Source organism: Pinus tabuliformis, chromosome 4_2, assembly GCF_031772625.1.
Source record: "Pinus tabuliformis cultivar Carrire ecotype Pingquan chromosome 4_2, CPIR1, whole genome shotgun sequence".
NCBI lineage: Eukaryota > Viridiplantae > Streptophyta > Pinopsida > Pinales > Pinaceae > Pinus > Pinus tabuliformis.
The window spans coordinates 808,222,919-808,241,606 of record NC_142304.1 but is presented as its reverse complement, the minus strand read 5'-3'; the positions used below and the strand labels follow the sequence as shown (position 1 = coordinate 808,241,606).

Below are 18,688 nucleotides of genomic sequence, written 5' to 3'. Positions count from 1 at the left end.
GTCCACTACCCTTACCCTCAATCCCTTGTCGTTGGGATTGTATGATGTTCTAATCAACATGGATTGGTAGCATCCCACAAGACCAAAGTGGATTGTTACGGAACGTTGTTGGAATGTCTCAATGATGAAGGTGAGGGAATTGTGCTTCAGGGAATAAGGAATCCAATTTATGTTCGACATATATTGACACTATAGGTAAATAGGTGCATCCGAAAAGGTTGTGCCCTATATATGGTCCAAGTGACCAACAATCCAGAGAAAAATGAGGCCATAATGGAAGACCACTTAGTCTTAAAATAGTTTAGGGATGTGTTTCTAGAGGAAATACAAAGATTGCCTCCTAAGAGAAATGTATTATTCCATTGAATTGCTTCTTGGATCAATGTCACTATCGAAAGCCCCATATTGTGTGAGCATGCCAGAGTCAGTGGAGCTAAAATTACAATTGAAGGAAATGTTGTACCAAGGGTATATAGGACCAGTTTGTTACATTGAGGATCCCTAGTGCTATTTGTAAAGAAAAAGGATGGCATGATGCGATTGTGTATTGATTATCGATAGTTGAATAAAGAAACAGTGAAGATCAAGTACCCACCCATAGTTGATGACTTATTTGATCAGTTGACATGGGTTGTAGAGTTCTCAAAAATATACTTGAGATTTGGTTATCATCAAGTTCAAATTAAGCACAAAGACATCCATAAGATAACTTTCAGGACAAGATGTGGACACTATGATTTTTTTTTGGTGCCATCTGGGTTTACCAATGCCCTAGCCACATTTATGTGTATAATGAAAAATTTCCTTAGCCCATATTTGGAAAATTTTGTATTGGTATATTTAGATGACATCTTGGTCTACTTAAAAACTAGAGAAGAACATGAAGAACATTTGAAATTATTATTGCGGTTGCTAAGAGATCACAATATCTATGCCAAGATTAAGAAATGTGATTTCTTCTAATCACAAGTTCAGTACTTGGTTCTTATCACTTCATGAGGAGCGGTTGTGGATACCAAGAAGATTAAGGCCATCATGGAGTGGCCCATGCCTCAGAATGTCACAGAAGATCTATCATGGGATTTTCTAGATATTATAGGCAATTCATTCGAGATATTTCAAATATTGGGAATAAAATCATAGCCTTGTATAGAAAATGAGTCAAATTTCAATGGACATTAGAGTGCGTGTAGCTAGTTTTGAATGGATTAAGAAATTTCTCGCATGTGCACCTATTTTGTGAATAACAGATTCAGGAAAGGACTTCTTCATCTGCATAAATGCCTGTAAGGAAGGAATAAGCAGAGTCATGATGCAAGAAGGACATGTGGTATGTTATGAGTCAAGAAAATTAAATGAGCATGAGAAGAACAATGTCACTCATGACTTAGAGCTTGCAACAATAGTTCACATCTTGAAAATGTGGAGGCACTACTTGTTTGGGAGGAAGTTAGTGTTGATATTGGACCATGGAGGGGTAAGATATTTTTTTGACCAGCCCATGTTAAACACTACATAAACCATATTTGGGTTTCATCAATGAGTTCAACTTTGAGATAAAGTACATAAAAGGAAAGGAAAACAAAGTACTAGATGCAATTATTATGATTATACAAGTGAGTCACTTGGCAGCCATGAGCACTTGCAAATTTAATATCAAAGAAAATATTGAGGCAATGATACAATATAAACGCTTTGAGAATGTGAAATTGACTAGAGTGGAAAGTGGAATCCACCCATGGTATTCATCAACCCATGGAATTTATTCACCCATGAATTTACCCATGGTATTGTAAGTGACATCCACCCATGGTATTTATCCACCCATGGTATTGTAAGTGGCATCCACCCATGGTATTCATCCTCCCATGGTATTTATTCACCCATGGAATTTACCCATGGTATTGTAATGGATATTCACCCATGGTACTTACCTACCAAAGAAATTTACTTGTGGTATTGTAACCAAAAAAAGGCTATATGACAGATGGTCCACCACAATGTAGTTTTTACAATTATTATTTATTTTAATAAAAAAAATCTTTGTGGTTTTTCTTGCTATGTGTTCTCTCCTATTTTCTTTTGGCATTTCATTTTTTTAGATCTTGGGGGTCTCTCCCCAAGACCTGGATCAGTGGTATCAGATTCAGGTTATGACTCCATGGAAATGAGAGTTTGAAGCATGTTTCAATTTCAAAGTTTTGCAACAATCTTCAATAAACTTCATGAAGTGCTACAACCTCCATAGAAAATTTTAGAATGTGCAAATAGATCATTTGAAAGTATTTTTTGTCAAATGGGTTTTCTAGGAATTTGATTTTGTTTCCGGTTTGAGAGATATAAGAAAATGAAGTTACGCATGTCTAGAACGTTGCGTGACCGTGTGTACCATGATTTTTACGAATCATTTTATCACTTCACATTTCATCAAAGTTCAAGTGTCTTATATCAATAGAAATATCTCTTCAATACCCCAAGTGGGTAATTGATGGAATTTTATTTCATACTTGTAGTAGAAGTTATCAACAAAGTTGCAGCAAGAGGTTTATTGCTAGAAAAAAAAATGTTAAAGAAACCTTTACAACATCTCATTAGATAGGATAATCTACTAGACAAGCCATCATAATGACAAGAATCACGGTTATGGGTCACCCACAAACCCAAGGTTATGGGTCAACCGCACAAAACCCTTTGCCATCAAAGTCCATTTTCTAGGTTGCACATTATTAGTATCACAATTGGTCACAAGAATTACAGGGTATCTCTATCCTCAGATCTTCATTTTTCATGGTTATGGGTCATCCACAAATCCACACTTCATCGAAGTCCATTTGTTGGGTCGCACACTATTAATATCACAGTTGGTCACAAGCATTACAAGGTATCTCTATCCTCAGATCTTCAATCATCATGGTTATAGGTTAACCATACAAAACCCTTCTCTTCAGTGACTCTTCATAATCAACAAAGGCTTCTCATGAGGGAAATTCATGCAATGGGGACCAGACCATTTCTTCTTAAGGAGGGAGGAATGATCTGAATGGAAAGTGGAATCCAGCCATGGTGTTCATCCACCCACTGTATTGTAAGTGGCATCCACCCATGGTATTCATCCACCCATTGTATTTATCCATCCATGGTATTTATCTACCCATGGTATTCATTCACCCATGGTATTGTAAGTCACATCCACCCATGGTATTCATCGAACCATGGTATTTATCCAGCCATGGAATTTACCCATCGTATTGTAAGTGACATCTACCCATGGTATTCATTCACCCATGGTATTTACCCACCCATGGAATTTACCTGTGGTATTGTTACTAAAAAATACTATAGGTAATAAGTTGCATTTTGTAAAAAGACCGATGGTCCACCATAATGTAGATTTTACAGTTATTCTTTGTTTTAATAAAAAAAGATTGTGGTTTTATTTACTATGTGTTCTCTCCTCTTTTCTTCTAGCATTTCAATTTTTTAGATCTTGGGGACCTCCCCCCAAGATTTGGATTAGAAATATTGCTTGCAGAAAGAGTTGTAAGGGCCATTGAGTAATAATTATACACTCATAGGCAAGGGAATATTGAAATTCAAGGACAGGTGGTATGCACCTTATATGGGTGCCTTGAAGAAGCTAATCTTGGAAGAGTTTCACAAAATACCTTATTCAAGTCATCTTGGTTATCAAAAAATGATGACATCCATGAGGAAAATATATTATTGTTCAAGTATGAAAAGGAAAGTTGTTGAATACATTTTCAGGTGCTTGGAATCTCAACATGTCCAAGTGGAATGCAGAAACTGAACGCAATTGTTACAACCAATCCCCATTCCTGAGTGGAATTGGGAAGTTTTATCTATTGATTTCATCACAGGATTTCCAAAAACATCCAAGCAACATGATGCCATTATGGTGGAAGTGGATAAGTTGATTAAGGCAAGTCCCTTTATAGCTATAAAGTCCACGCACAAAGCCATTGACCCAACTCAAATTTTCATGAAGGACACATATTACATAAAATAACTAATAAGATCATTTTAGATCGAGATGCCAAGTTCACTTCAAATTTTTGGAAGGCATTGCTTGTTGGTTTTGGAATTCAACTAGATTTTAGTATAGCATATCATCCTTAGACTAGTGGCCAAACAAAGAGAGTGAAAATAATTTTATAAGACATGAACAATATTTTAGAGGACATGTTGAGGATGTATGTCATGCATCATCCAAAGAGGTGTGAATAATTCTTGCCACTTGTTGAATTTTGCTACAATAATGGGTACCAAGAGTCACTAAAGATTATCCATTTCAAGGCTTTGTATGGTAGAAAATGCAGCACTCCTATTAGATGGGATGACGTAGTGAACACAGTGGTCCTTGGGCTATACAAGTTGAAGGAAATGGAGTAGGGTGTGCTCCATATCAAGAAGAAATTGAAGGAAACTCATGACATTGAAAAGAGTTATGCATATCAACAAAGAATATACAAGGAATTTCAAGTGGGAGAACATGCGTATCTCCACCTCAAGCCAAGGAGGAGTTCACTAAAAGTGGGGTGTTGTGCTAAATTGGCATCCATATTTTGTGGACCATTTCAGATTTTAGAAAGAGTGGTGCCAATGGGTTATAGATTGGTCTTACCACCCATAGTGAAAGCACATGGAGTTTTTCACATTTCCTTAAGAATTATGTACATGATACTAATCATGTTGTTGATTGGTTTGTGATATAGGCAGAACCTAAGGGAGAGTTCCAACCAAACCACTATGCATCTTGGATTGGAGGGATACCACACTACAAAATCAAGTAATAGAGTAGGTCAAGGTGTAATGGAAGCACTTTGGGTTAGATGAACCAATTTGGTAAATGAAAAGATCAAATGAGGATATCTTACCCATTTATGTTTACCATCCAAATCAATGTAAGAGTTGTAAATATAAAACTTAGTGGTTAATTTTTGTGTCTAGTATATAGAAGGCCAACAAAAGTGTTCCTTTAAGGGGGTGGGATTTATAACAACTCTTTTTCCTAGCACCTCATGTATGTAACTACAACTATGTGAATTATAGACATATGTAAATCTACGTGGAAAATAAACATGTGACTAGCTGAAGGGAGGGACATACAGATCCAAAGCTTTGTTTCATGCCTATTAAGGGCTTATTGCATACTTGTTTGGCTTTCCTATGGCATGAAATGAGTAATTCCATACCAACCTCCCTTAATTATCATGACTTTCGCCTAACCATGGATTAGCATGCACTGATAAGAAATTAAGTTGTGGAGTGGGAAGTCTAAGAAAAGGAAAATAAAGGCCATTTTGTCCCTTTACTCAAAAAATGTGGTAGAGAAGAAGGAAGTGACAGAAAAAAAAGGCTGGAGGTACAAAGGAAGAGAAATTTCTTGCAGTTAGAGAGTTGGAGAGAAAGATTGTCCGAGAGTCTAAGAGTGACTAGAGAACTTGTTGGAAATACAGAGAGGGGGGATGAATCAGTATTGTTTTTTCGACTATTATTTTTCCAGTTAAAACATTTATATTCAGAACACAAGATGATCAACAAGAATAAATTATTTTATTAATACAAACAATGCAATGAAATAAATACAATATATAACTGGTTGCAATTAGTTGCCAAGCACCAACTTGGACTTTTGTGAGGCTCCAACCTCCAGAGCACCAACTTTGTTCTTCCAAGGCAATAGTACTACACTTAGGAGCACCAAATCCCAAGGATTCCAGTCTTTTCAGTTATGAGGCTCCAACCCCATGGGCTCCAACCCAATCCTGGTATAAACTGTTTTGTTGTAGTTCTTTTCTCTGATAAGCTTCTCCTTCACTCTTGTTCTCCTGCCTCTGTTGCCTCTCACTCTAATTATACACAAATCCTTCCTTGTTTTTTCCGTTTTTGTATTCCTGATGCCCTCTGATTATTCGTTTCCACTTTCCACCGCCTCTTTGGTTTCCTCCTCAGTCACTGTAGATTCCTCTACCTCGCTTGATCCTTCGGCCTCCCTTCTTGGTCCCTGTGTCTTCCTCTGCACTGTTCGAGTTCACTGATACTCCAGGGACACGTAAATTCATAAGAGAGGTCCGAAAGAGAACACAGAGAAATCATGTTCCACGTTACACCTTAACAACGTTCATTTTTCCAATCATTATGGACATACACAAGGTTTTTCAGTTTAATGAAGATGTTATGTCCCAATTGCAATCTCAATTACCATGATTCACCCCATTGAACTAATCATTCATCCTCCTGAACCATCAGAACAGTTATCATAAGCCTTTTGGCCTAAAAACTCTGCACAAGCCAAATATTCAATTACACAAGAAATATGAGAAAAATAGGCAAAAAGACTAAAGAGCGGACTTCAAGAGATATTACATCCACATCTATATTGTATCGGGTCCACAGTGAAGTCGCAATTGACACTTGTAAGAGGACAGGGCTTTGTGTATCATTGTGATGGGCAGATGCGATACATTATTAACCCATAGCACAATGTTGCAGCGGGTCTGCGTGTATATTTATCGCAATCGGGGGTTGCCCTTGGCAGAGGGACGATGCAATATCTCTAATCACTATTAGTGATTGTAATGGGCCGCTTAACATGTTGTAACTCCGCTCCCGAAGTGCCGATGCGATATATGTCGGTAGTCGCAAATCGCAAGGTACCACTCACTTATGGCGATGCGATATTATGTGCCAGACCCGATACAACTCAACACTCCCTTGTATAAATTTTCAAGTCCGCTTTCCGCCTCTGATAGTGTATTTGTAATACAGCCAAGTCTTTCGCCTCCGATAGTGTAAAGGCATATATATGTGAGTTTTGGTCTCTGATAATGTATTTGCATATATATTTGCGTACACATATATAAACTTAGCCTCTCTACTCTGATAGTGTATTTGACATAGTGTATTTGCCATATAACTCAGTCTTTCTACCCCGATAGTGTATTCCTTTGGCATTCTTGCTCCGATAGCTCCTGATCGCTCTCTCTACTTCCCCCATTGCTCCGATGGCTCTATTTGTTCCTCTGTTGCTCTGATGGTTGTTTTCTTCCATTTGCTCCTCTGTTTACTCTGTTCTTCTTTGGCCATGTTGACATCAATGACAATCTATGTCAACAATCTCCCCCTTCGTTATTTATTGCAATATTCTTCTACTCTCCCCCTTTGACATCAATGGCAAAGGAATGCATACGGACTCCCCCTATCGAACTTCTCCCGGTGTCCTACAACATCTTTATAAATGATCTTGAGTGATGCTAAAGAGATAACCCCCATCTTTTGATGAAGATGTTCAAATGCTTCTCGAGGAAGAGGTTTTGTGAAGATATCAGCTATCTGCTCCTTAGTATTGATATATTCCAAAGTGATGTTTTATTCAACTACTTTTTCACGAAGGAAATGATACTTGATTGGTATGTGTTTGGTCCTTGAGTGCATCAATGGATTTTTGTTGAGACTAATAGCACTTGTGTTGTCACAATAGATGGTAATCAGTTGATTTGTACCTATGTTGACATCTTTTAGAGCTTCCTTCATCCATAGTATTTGAGTACAACAGTCTATTGCAGCTATATACTCAACTTCGGCCGTGGATAATGATATGGATGACTTTTTTTTGCTGAGTCAGGATACCAAATAGTCTCCTACGAAGAACACATTTCCACTAGTACTTTTCCGATCATCTACACTTCCAGCCCAATTAGCATCAGTATATGCAGTTACATTCAGTGTTGAGATCTTAGGGTACAAAAGGCCAAAATCAGGAGTTCCTTTAAGATATCTGAGAATTCTTTTTACAGGTAATAGATGGGATTGTTTGGGAGCAAATTAAAATCTTCCCACCATTCCTACTGCCTAGATTATGTCAGGTCTTGCAGATGTTAAGTATAGAAGGGCTCCAATTATTGACCTATAATGAGTTGCATCTACTGGAGGCAAGTCATCATCTTTGCTCAATTTGTATTTTGTGGTCATAGGTGTGCTCATGGGTGCACAGTCATCCATTCCATATCTTTTAAGCATGTCTTTTAGATATTTGGCTTGAGATATACACAATCCTGCTCTAGTTTGGGATACTTGAAGTCTAAGGAAGTGAGATAGCTCTCCTATCATTGATATCTCAAACTCTTTTGTCATGTTTTGAAAAAATTCATGGCTCATTTCATCATTATTGCTAGCAAAAATTAGGTCATTGACATAAACAAGAGTAACTAGTAACTTACCTTCATCTGTCTTTATGTATAGATTACTTCCAACCACTCCCTTTTTTAAGCCTTGTTGTTGTAGATAGTGATCCAATCTTGCATACCAAGCTCTAGGAGCTTGTTTCAACCCATATAAAACCCTTTTCAACTTGCAGACTAAGTCCTTTCCTTCTGTTAGACCAAACCCTTCTGGTTTCTCCATGTAGACTTTCTCCTTGAGTTCCCCATTTAGAAATGTTGATTTTACGTCCATTTGATAGATTTTGAATCCTTTTGAGCAAGCAAATGCCAAGAACATCCTGAGAGCTTCCATACGAGCTACTGGTGCAAATGTCTCTTCAAATTCAATTCCTTAAATTTGTGAATAGCCTTTGCTGACAAGCCTTGCCTTGTTTCTGATAACTTGTCCTTCTTCATTCATTTTATTTTTGAATACCCACTTGGTTCCTATTATGTTTTTGTACTTTGGACGAGGTACCAGCTCCCATGTCTCGTTCTTCTCAATTTGGGACATTTCTTCTTCCATGGCTTTTACCCAATGAGGATCCTTGCTTGTGTAAATGTTTCTGGTTATATCATTGATAAAAGAGCAATGACGTTTCTCTTTGGTGTAATTGTCATCCTTCTTCGATTTTGCATCCCTTCATCTCTATTGCCAATAATTTGTTCTTTTGGATGATATTTTTGGATAAACTTCATCTTTGAAGGGGTATGAGGTGGTTCATTTTCCTCTTCTTCTTCTTCCTCATCTATTTCTTCTTATTTAGGTTCTTCTTCTTCAATGAGAAAATCATCTTCATGTTCTTCAATTTCTTTTTCTGGAAGGTCTTCATCAATCTTTACATCAATGCTTTCCACTATTTTCTTTAGTCGAAAATTGTAGCACTTGTAGGCTTTACTCTGTGTAGAGTATCCAAGGAATATCCCTTCATCAACCCGTGAATCAAACTTTCCTAGTGAGCCATCATTGATTTTTATGAAGCACTTTCTTCCAAAGATCTTGAAGTACTTTACTGAAGCAGGTCTTCCTTTCCATAATTCATAAGGAGTTTTTTCACAATTTGGTCTTAATTGAGTCTGATCAAGGTATAGACAGTTGTTTCGAATGCTTCTCTCCAGAATTTTGGCTGCAAGTCTACTACTAATAACATTGCTCTTGCCATTTCTTGAACTGTCTCGTTTCTTCTTTCAACTACCCTATTTTGCTAGGGTGTTCTCGCAGCAGAGAATTCCTTTTTAATTCCATGAATATTACATAACTCATTAAACTCTTTTGATGTGAATTCTCCCCCTCGGTCTGTTCTGAGGCACTTAATTTTTTAGTCTTTTTCATTTTCTAAAAGAGATTTTAGATTCTTAAAACACTCAAAAGTTTCAGATTTATATTTTATAAAATATATCCACATTATTCTAGTATAGTCATCAACAAATAACACAAAGTACCTTTCTCCTTGGAGTGCCTGATTTCTAGTTGGTCCACACAAATCAGCATGGATGATCTCAAAGGGCTTTGATGTAGAGAGCTCCTTTGTCTTGTGGATGGTTCTAGTTTTCTTTCCATGTTGACATGGACCACATACTCCTTGATTTGGTTTGAATAGCCTTGGGATGTTTCGTACAACACTAATCTTGTTGATAATGATCAGATTTTCGAAGCTTGTATGTCGAAGTGGCTTCTGCCACAACCAAGTCTCATCTGTCTTACTCAGGTAGCATTTATTTTCTTGAATCTTGTTTAGAATGTAAATTTTGTCTGGTGTTCTAACCCCTTTTGCCACAAGTTCCCCTGAGGAAAAGTTCCTTATTTCACAATCTTTGGTGTTGAAGACAACCTTATGTCCTTGATCACAGATTTGGCTGACACTCGGGAGGTTGTGTTTGAGCCCGTCTACTAGCAGAGCATCTTGATCTTTTCCTTTTCCATTGATAGGAGTAACAATTCCTTTTCCCACAATTCTGCCATATCCATTTCCAAAGGACACATTTCCTTCCTTTTTTCTCAAAGAGACAAACTTCCTTTTGTCCCCTGTCATGTGTCTGGAGCACCCATTATCCAAAAACCAATGATTTTCATTATTTTGAGCATATAGAGCCAGGCCACATTTATCCATGTTGGGTTTCTCACTACTCGCTTTTCTTCCTTTGAGTGGGCAGTTTTGTTCAAAGTGTCCATTATTGTAGCATAATGTGAAAATCAGATCAAATTTGGTCAAGGGATCAAACGAATTGAAGGTTTTGATTTGTCCCTGCCTTTTGGGGGCATATGAATTGATTATTTGGTCCTTTAGCTTTGGTGTTTCACTTCTGCGAGCCATGCAATGTCTGGCTTGATGACCAAAGTTTTTACAGTGAAAACAGTGTCCAAGAAAGATAGTTTTGTACCTGTTGTAGCAGCCACGGTTTGAGTCAATTTCCTTCGTTGGAATTACTCCCGCTTCATTATTTGGATTTGAGATGAGCCTTTGATGGAATACTGGTTTGTATTTGTTGTAGTATCCATGATTCGAATCCATATTCTTCTTTGGAGTTACTCTCTCTTCATTCTTTGAATCTGGAATGCACCTTTTATGACATATTTTTTCTTCTTTTGGGTTGCTGGAAAGTGCATCGGCATAGTTCTTTGCATTGTTCTTAGTGCTTGATGATTCTCCTTTATAGCCTATTCCAGACTTGTCATGTTGACGTTTTTTACTTTTCATGACAGTCTCAAGTATTTGAGACATTTTCCAACCCTTTTTTACTTGCTCCAATTCCTTCCTCAGAGATACTATTATTTCGGCTTCACATTGTTCACAAGTCTCTTCTTTTTATTTTAGATTTGTTTCCTCGTTTTCTACCTTGAGAGAAATGATTTGATTCTGTAATTTCTCATTTTCCTCAATGGCACTTATTAATAGTTCATCTACATTTCCTTCTAGCCCTGAGTCATCTTCATCTATGAATGCCATGAATAATGTTTCTTGGATTTCATCATGGTCACTTTCCTCATCTAATTTCATTTTGATGACAACAAATTCATCCTCATCAGACTCATCTTGCTTAGAGAAGTTCTTATTGAACCCTTTCTTTTTGTGTGCCATTCTTTTAGAATTTCCTTCATCATCACTATCATGTTTATGAGGACATTTTGTAGCAATAATGACCTATTTTTCCACATTTGAAATAGATAAGAGGGTACTTACCTTTTTGCTTAGATCCTCTCTTCAGCTTTTGTAGAAATTGAGCCAATTCGGATTCCACATCGAAGTCATCACTACAATCATTCCTTTCTTTCCCCTTCTTGGATTTTGAGGCCTTGAATGTTGCATCTTTGGAGCTTGGGCCACCTTTCCTCATCTCATAGGCAGTGAGGATTCCATGGAGTTCATCCATCTTGAGAGTATCTAGATGCTTTGATTCTTCTATGGCATTTATTTTGGAATCAAATCTGTCTGGAAGAGATCCTAATACCTTTTGAACGATGGTACTTTCTTCAATCTTTTCATCCAATCCTTTAAGGGAGTTGACCACTTCAGCAATTCGGAGGAAGTATGATGAATTATCTTCTTCATCTTCCATCTTCAGACTTTCAAATTGCCTTCTATGAGTCTGAAGCATTGCCTTCTTGACTTTTCAGTCTCCATCGTATAAGCCAACTAGCTTATCCCACATTTCTTTGGCAGAGTTACAATTCATGACTTTTGTGAACTCAAAATCAATGATTCTACTAGTGATGGAGTTCAAGGCTTTTGCATTTGCAATGTAGGATTTCCTCTCATCTTGATTTGTTGGAAGAGTGGGAGGAATTTGGTACTCATTTTGAATTAAATGCCAGACTTCAGGTCCAAGGGACATTAAGTAGTAGGTCATTCTCTTTTTCCAGAAACCAAAATTAGTGCCATCAAATAGAGGAGGTATTCTTGATGCGTCGTGATTTCTCATCATGGCTATGAATCCTTCTTCAAGCTATTAGGCTAATATGAAGAAGCCGACTCTGATACCAATTGTTGGAAATACTAAGAGGCAGGGTGAATCAGTGTTTGTTTTTCCGACTATTGTTTTTCCAGTTAAAACATTTATATTCAGAACACAAGATGATCAACAAGAATAAATTCTTTTATTAATACAAACAGTGCAATGAAATAAATACAATATATAACTGTGCAATGAAATAAATACAATATATAACTGGTTGCAATAAGTTTCCAAGCACCAACTTGGACTTTTATGAGGCTCCAACCTCTAGAACACCAACTCTATTCTTCCAAGGCAATTGCTTTGCACTTAGGAGCACCAACTCCCAAGCATTCCAGTCCTTTCAGTTATAAGGCTTCAACCCCGTGGGCTTCAACCCAAACCAGGTATAAATTGTTTTGTTGTAGTTCTCTACTCTAATGAGCTTCTCCTTCACTCATGTTCTCCTACTTCTCCTACCTCTCTTTCCTTTGTTGCCTCTACTGCCTCTCACTCTGATTATACACAAATCCTCTCCTACCTCTCCTGCCTTTTTTGCCTCTGTTGCCTCTCACTATGATTATGCAGTATATGTCGGCAGTCACAAATCGCAAGGTACCACTCACTTATAGCTATGCGATATTATGTGCCGGACCCAATACAACTGAACACTCCCGTGTATAAAGTTTCAAGTTCGCTTTCCGCCTCCGCTAGTGTATTTGTAATACAGCCAAGTCTTTTGCCTCCGATAGTGTAAAGGCATATATACATGAGTTTTTGCCTCCGTTAGTGTATTTGCATACATATTTGCGTATACATATAAACTCTGCCTTTCTGCTCTGATAGTGTATTTTCCATAGTCTATTTGCCACATAAATGAGTCTTTCTGCCCTAATAGTGTATTCCTTTGGCATTCTTGCTCCGATAGCTCCCGATCTCTCTGTCTGCTTCCTCCATTGTTCCGATGGCTCTGTTTGTTCCTATGTTGCTATGATGGTTGTTTGCTTCCATTTTCTCCTCTGTTTGCTCTATTCTTCTTTGTCCATATTGACATCAATGACAATCTATGTCAATAGAACTAAACAGCAAAAGCGAGTTACGAACACGTGGAAGGAGATGAAGTAACCTTGCAGAGAAAAGTAAGGAAGCGCTTGAACAAAGGGAATTACTAAGATATATTGGAAAATCTAAGATCCAATGTTTAGAATTCGAGGGTGATAATATTTGCATCTCCTAAATGGAGGCCATTTAACGATGTTTTAAAGCCTATATGATCATTAGGGAGCTCGATGGAGGAACTAGATCACTTTGGTGCTTGTCGTGAGGCTAATAAACCACCTGGTGCTTGCTTCCTAGATGATAAACCACCAATGCATGGAAATTTGAGTCATATGGTGCTTATCATGAAGCTGATGAACCACACTTTGGTGCTTGTTGTGAGGCTAATAAACCAGCTGGTGCTTGCTTCCTAGATGATAAACAACCAATGCATGGAAATTTGAGTCATATGGTGCTTATCATGAAGCTGATGAACCACATGGATAGTGGCCTATGGACCCTTGTGATGTTTTCTATGAATAATTTGTTGATAAACCAAAAAAAGTAGTTTATTTAACCTTATGGAAATGAGATATAACCCATTTGATTCTGGGTGAAGACCTATGTTTTAACCCAGAGAGCAAGTGAGTCACTATGGTGCTTATTGCTAATAAGCAGTTGATAAACCACCTAGGCAGTGGGCTCCTCTTGGTTATGTGACTAAGCCGTAGCTTTGACTAAGATTGCAATGTGGTTGGCTTATGGTTAGGTGGAGAGTTGAACTCCTTCCTTTAGTTTCCAACCGTCTTTAAACACAGATAAGTCTAAATTGCTTATGTATACTTTTTATGCACTAGATGAATCTTGTATGTTGTGAATGGTGCAAGATCTTATGGTTTTTATAAATGCAAATGAATGTCTACATTGTGAGACTTACTATTATGCTCATGATTAGAATGATATCTTGTATACTTATGAATTTCAAGGTATGCCCGGAACATGTTATTCATTAGTACATACATGGTCAATGGGAAACTATGTGTCTATGTTTAGTTAGTTGATTTCTAGAATCATGAGTATACCTAGCTTAATTTGTCCCTACATTGGTTATTATGTTCGCAAAAACAAAGAAATATGGGTATCGAGCTCTTGGTTGTAAGTCGCCTTAAGGCTTTAGGAGGTTGTGCATAGAGAAATTTCCTTCATCTTTTATAAACCCATACCAAGCTATTTTAGTTCATGTATGCCTATGTTGCCAAGACCGACATACAATTGGAAAACTTAACTTCATTTCTATGTCGGCGAGACAAACACTGCCCAAGAGCTAGCATAACTATGCCTTACTGAAATCGTGTCGTGTGAAAAAACACTGGGCATCAACCATTGGCTATAGTAGGTAATTTTGAGGAACAGGCAGGGTTTGATACACTTGGCTTAATGTTGATTGATCATGAGTGAAAGGTCTAAGAGTGGGGTCAGGGCAAAATTTAGAGCATTGCAACATTGCCCACTACTCACCATGTGGCACTTGTTGCATGAAGTAACATATGCAAGCGTTCTGGTGGAGGTTAGCTGACTTAAGCCATGGTTCCATTGTGGAACCTTACCACACTCGTTCCCCACTGCCTCCTCTTTGTTTGACATCAAATGTTAGCAGTGATAACCCGCAGAAACATGACGTGGATCTAATTGATGGGACCCACCAATATGTATTGTCAAAATTGCATGGAGGCCACATCAGTACCATGTGGAAAGCATGTTGACATGGCCTCTTTTAATATGGAAAATATTTAATTGAGTTTATCCTTTGATTTGGGGATTAGATCAACATAAAATTGGTATCACCAAAAATCTCTCGACAAACATAATGCAACAGTGATATTAGAAGAGGATGATTTTCCTTAACCTCGTCTTCATAGCGGACCTTGGGGATCAGGTTAAACAACAAGTAACACCTTCCTCAGCTCGAGAACCTTTAAGGGGTTGGAAGGGAGGAGTGTTACAATTTCAAGGTTTGTCAATGCTTATATCAATAAGTAATGGTTGCTATGGGTGGAAGGGAGGAGTGTTACAGTTTTGAAGTTTGTAAATTCATAAAAAAATAAGTAATGGTTGCTAAACAAGTTTAAAAGTTGTATGATTTTGATTTTCTTCATCGATCATCACTAAAATGCAAGTATAATTTTTTGTCAAATTGCAATTTTTCATTGTTGAAATATCAGGTACGAATCTATAAATGGATTCAACCCTTCAAAAGTTACTACCATGCTCCAATTATACAATCTTAACAATCAATATCTATGATTCCAATAATTATTTTAAATTTATAGCCAATTTTTTGGGGAAATAGTGAGAAAATAACCAAATCATACCATGTTTAGACTTTGATGTTTTCCCATTTCTTTCTATTATAAATAATGTTCCGCCATGTTTCCAAGATGCGGAAGTATGGGAGTAGGGAAACACACACAATAGATGTGTGAAACATTCCCAAAATTTTAATGAAATTCATAGGAGGCAAGGAGGAATTAAGGTCAAGATGCAGAAATATGGGATTAGGGAAACACACACAAGAGATGTGTGAAACATTCCCCAAATTTTAATGAAATTCATAGGAGGCGAGGAGTAACTAAGGTCCCTAGTCTAGGGCCATGTCTCCAAAACTATGAGAAAACAAAGACCCCAATGTAACAATTCATCACATGTGAATTTATCATTATATAATGTAAACACTAAATTCAAAATAGTGAAATGATACAACACAAGTTACTAAGCATTCATCATTGTTATATGATTTATGATTTGCCATATTTGAATATTTCACATTGAATCGATGATAGATGGAGATATTTAAAAATTTATAAATTATAATGAAATCATAAATGAAAAAATATTGATTCAGATTCATTATTCTAAATAATATTAAGAAAAAAAATAGCTTGTAAAAGTAAAGAGTAGATATTGAAATTAAAAATAGTAAATTAAAATTACTAAAAAATAATAAAGAATGGTAAGTCAAAAAATTGTAAGATTATTAATATTTAGAATCAAAAGTATTAAAAACTAATAATGAAAAATGAATATATATATATATATATATATATATATGAAAAAAAATCACAAGTAATAACCAAGCCTCCCAATTTTGGGAGAGGGTGCCTAAAAGTTTCCCATTTTGCAAAATATTTTCTATATATTAACCTAAAAAATATTTCACCTTGTTTTGCAAAATATAATGTATAGCAAAATATTTCACTAGGCATCACCTATCCTAGGGGGCATGCAAAATGTTTCACTAAGCACCACCTATCCTAGAGACATACAAAGAGCATGCAAAATATTTCACTAGACACCACCTATCCTAGAGGCACAACAAATATTTCATCTTGTTTTGCAAAATATAATGTATAGCAAAATGTTTCACTAGGCATCACCTATCCTAGAGGGCATGCAAAATGTTTCACTAAGCACCACCTATCCTAGAGACATACAAAGAGCATGCAAAATATTTCACTAGACACCAGCTATCTTGAAGGCATACAAAAAGCAGAGATGCACCTTAAACACATCTCCATAAAACACTATTATAGATGAATCTTTCACCCCCACTTTCACAAGACACATACCCATGAAATGCTATTATAAACACCTCCTTCCTCCACCATACTTAAAGACTTTAGTTTTTTATTTTATATTCCATCGTTTCTATATATATGTAATTCAATTGAAAAATAAATAAATTTATAAGATACCTAAATAAATATTTTTTTTAATATTATAATATAATTTAACATAATTTCAAATTAAAATAATTCATATATTTTTAATTAAAAATAATATTTTTTTTAACCATTAATTTTTTCATTAGTTTGTTTTTGCAATTCCATAACTTGAAAGATTTTCTGTTGGAAGGTATGGAGGATAAGAATCTTAAATGCTAGGTTTCTGGCCAACTGAGCTGAATCATATTCTTATGAGTTTTCATTGTCTAGTTAATCAAGCTGTATCACATTCTTACTAGTTTTCAAGAACTATGATTGGTCAATCTTGATATGTTAAAATTTTTGTTTGATTAGTAATATTATAAAATGTAATGAGAAATACTCCCATGATATCACATTAAGAATTTGTTTGGTATGTTATATCATGAGGTTTAATGAGAGATCTTTCCCTGATTTCAGATTGCCCTGGGTGGTCGCCATTCTCGCAAGTTTTTCAACAGAGCTGGTCGTTTGAAAAACCTTCGAGAGCCACCTTACTGGCCCCTCAATAGGCTCCTCATTGAAAAATATCATTTTACTGAACAAGAAGCCAATGAGTTTGCCGATTTTGTGGTTCCCCTCTTAAACTTTTTTCCACGGAAGCGGCCCACGGCAGCAGAGTGCCTTTTGCACCCATGGCTAAAAGACGCACCTTATGCACCGGAGCCTTATGTAGAGGACCAGAATGGAAATGATGTTCAAAGAACAGAGACTTCTGAACAGGTGTCGAATGAAAAACACCCTGCCTTTGTTAATGCAGAGCAGGGTAACACTGAGAAGGAAGCTGTGAATGAAGCAAAGGTTTCTGTCCTGAATGAGAGAGAATCTGCCCCAGACAAAACGAAAAAGTATAACGCTGACGAGGGAACTGGGTTGAAAGGGGAGGTCTGTCTTGCCATTGAAGGCTGCAAATCAGATGGCAGTGTGCAGGCCAATGCACTGCCAAACAACCGTACCAGAGGAGGCCGTTTAACAATTGGCAGCACGCAGGTCAATGAAGCCTACAGAAGTTGACAAGATTTCAGTCTACTTAGACTTTACTGTTATAGGAGTATACTTCCACAATAAGAAGACTACAGAAGTTGACAAGATTTCAGTCTACTTAGACTTTACTGTTATAGAAGACTACAGAAGTTGACAAGATTTCAGTATACTTAGACTTTACTGTTATATGGAGTATACTTCCACAATTCTGAGTTAAATGTCAGGGAAATTCTGCAGGAAAAGATGGATATATGTGGCTACATTGCATATTATCAATCACTGATGTACGAGTAATTTGTGGGTTCTCCAATATTACAGGTTTTTCTTCAGTATTTTGTTGCGTCCATTATTACTGGTAAATCATTGACATATATCCTAATTTAAAAAATGGATCGACAATCATTCAATCATTTCTGGTGCAGATTTCATATCTATGTTGTAGTTTCATATCTAAGATTTCTGGTTTAATATCTTACCATCCGTTTTCATAGACCTTACACATCCTAGTTGTCAATTTTCCGTCTTTTTTTCATCATCCAAAGATAATATTTTGGGCATTGGGTACAGCTTCCCTCTCAGCCTCGCTCTCAGCCTGTAAGATTCCCAAAAGATAAAATTATAATAAATATAGCACACTTAGTGTTCTGAAAGAAATAAACTTTTGACATAGATAAGAACACAAATGGGATCTAGAAATGCAGCCTTATTTATATTAATAGATGAAAACAAGATACATGCCCATACAAATAA

The 18,688-nt window shown here is 36.7% G+C and overlaps 1 protein-coding gene across 1 annotated transcript in view; it reads left to right on the top strand.

The window, feature by feature from the left end:
• Positions 1–17,968, top strand: part of LOC149172153 (uncharacterized) — a 111,185-nt gene extending 93,217 nt beyond the window's left edge. Inside the window, exon 4 of the mRNA XM_089426219.1 lies at positions 17,375–17,968. Within this exon, the coding sequence (XP_089282345.1) occupies positions 17,375–17,968 (594 nt within the window). The remainder of the gene's footprint in view (positions 1–17,374) is intronic.
• Positions 17,969–18,688: the final 720 nt, after the last annotated feature.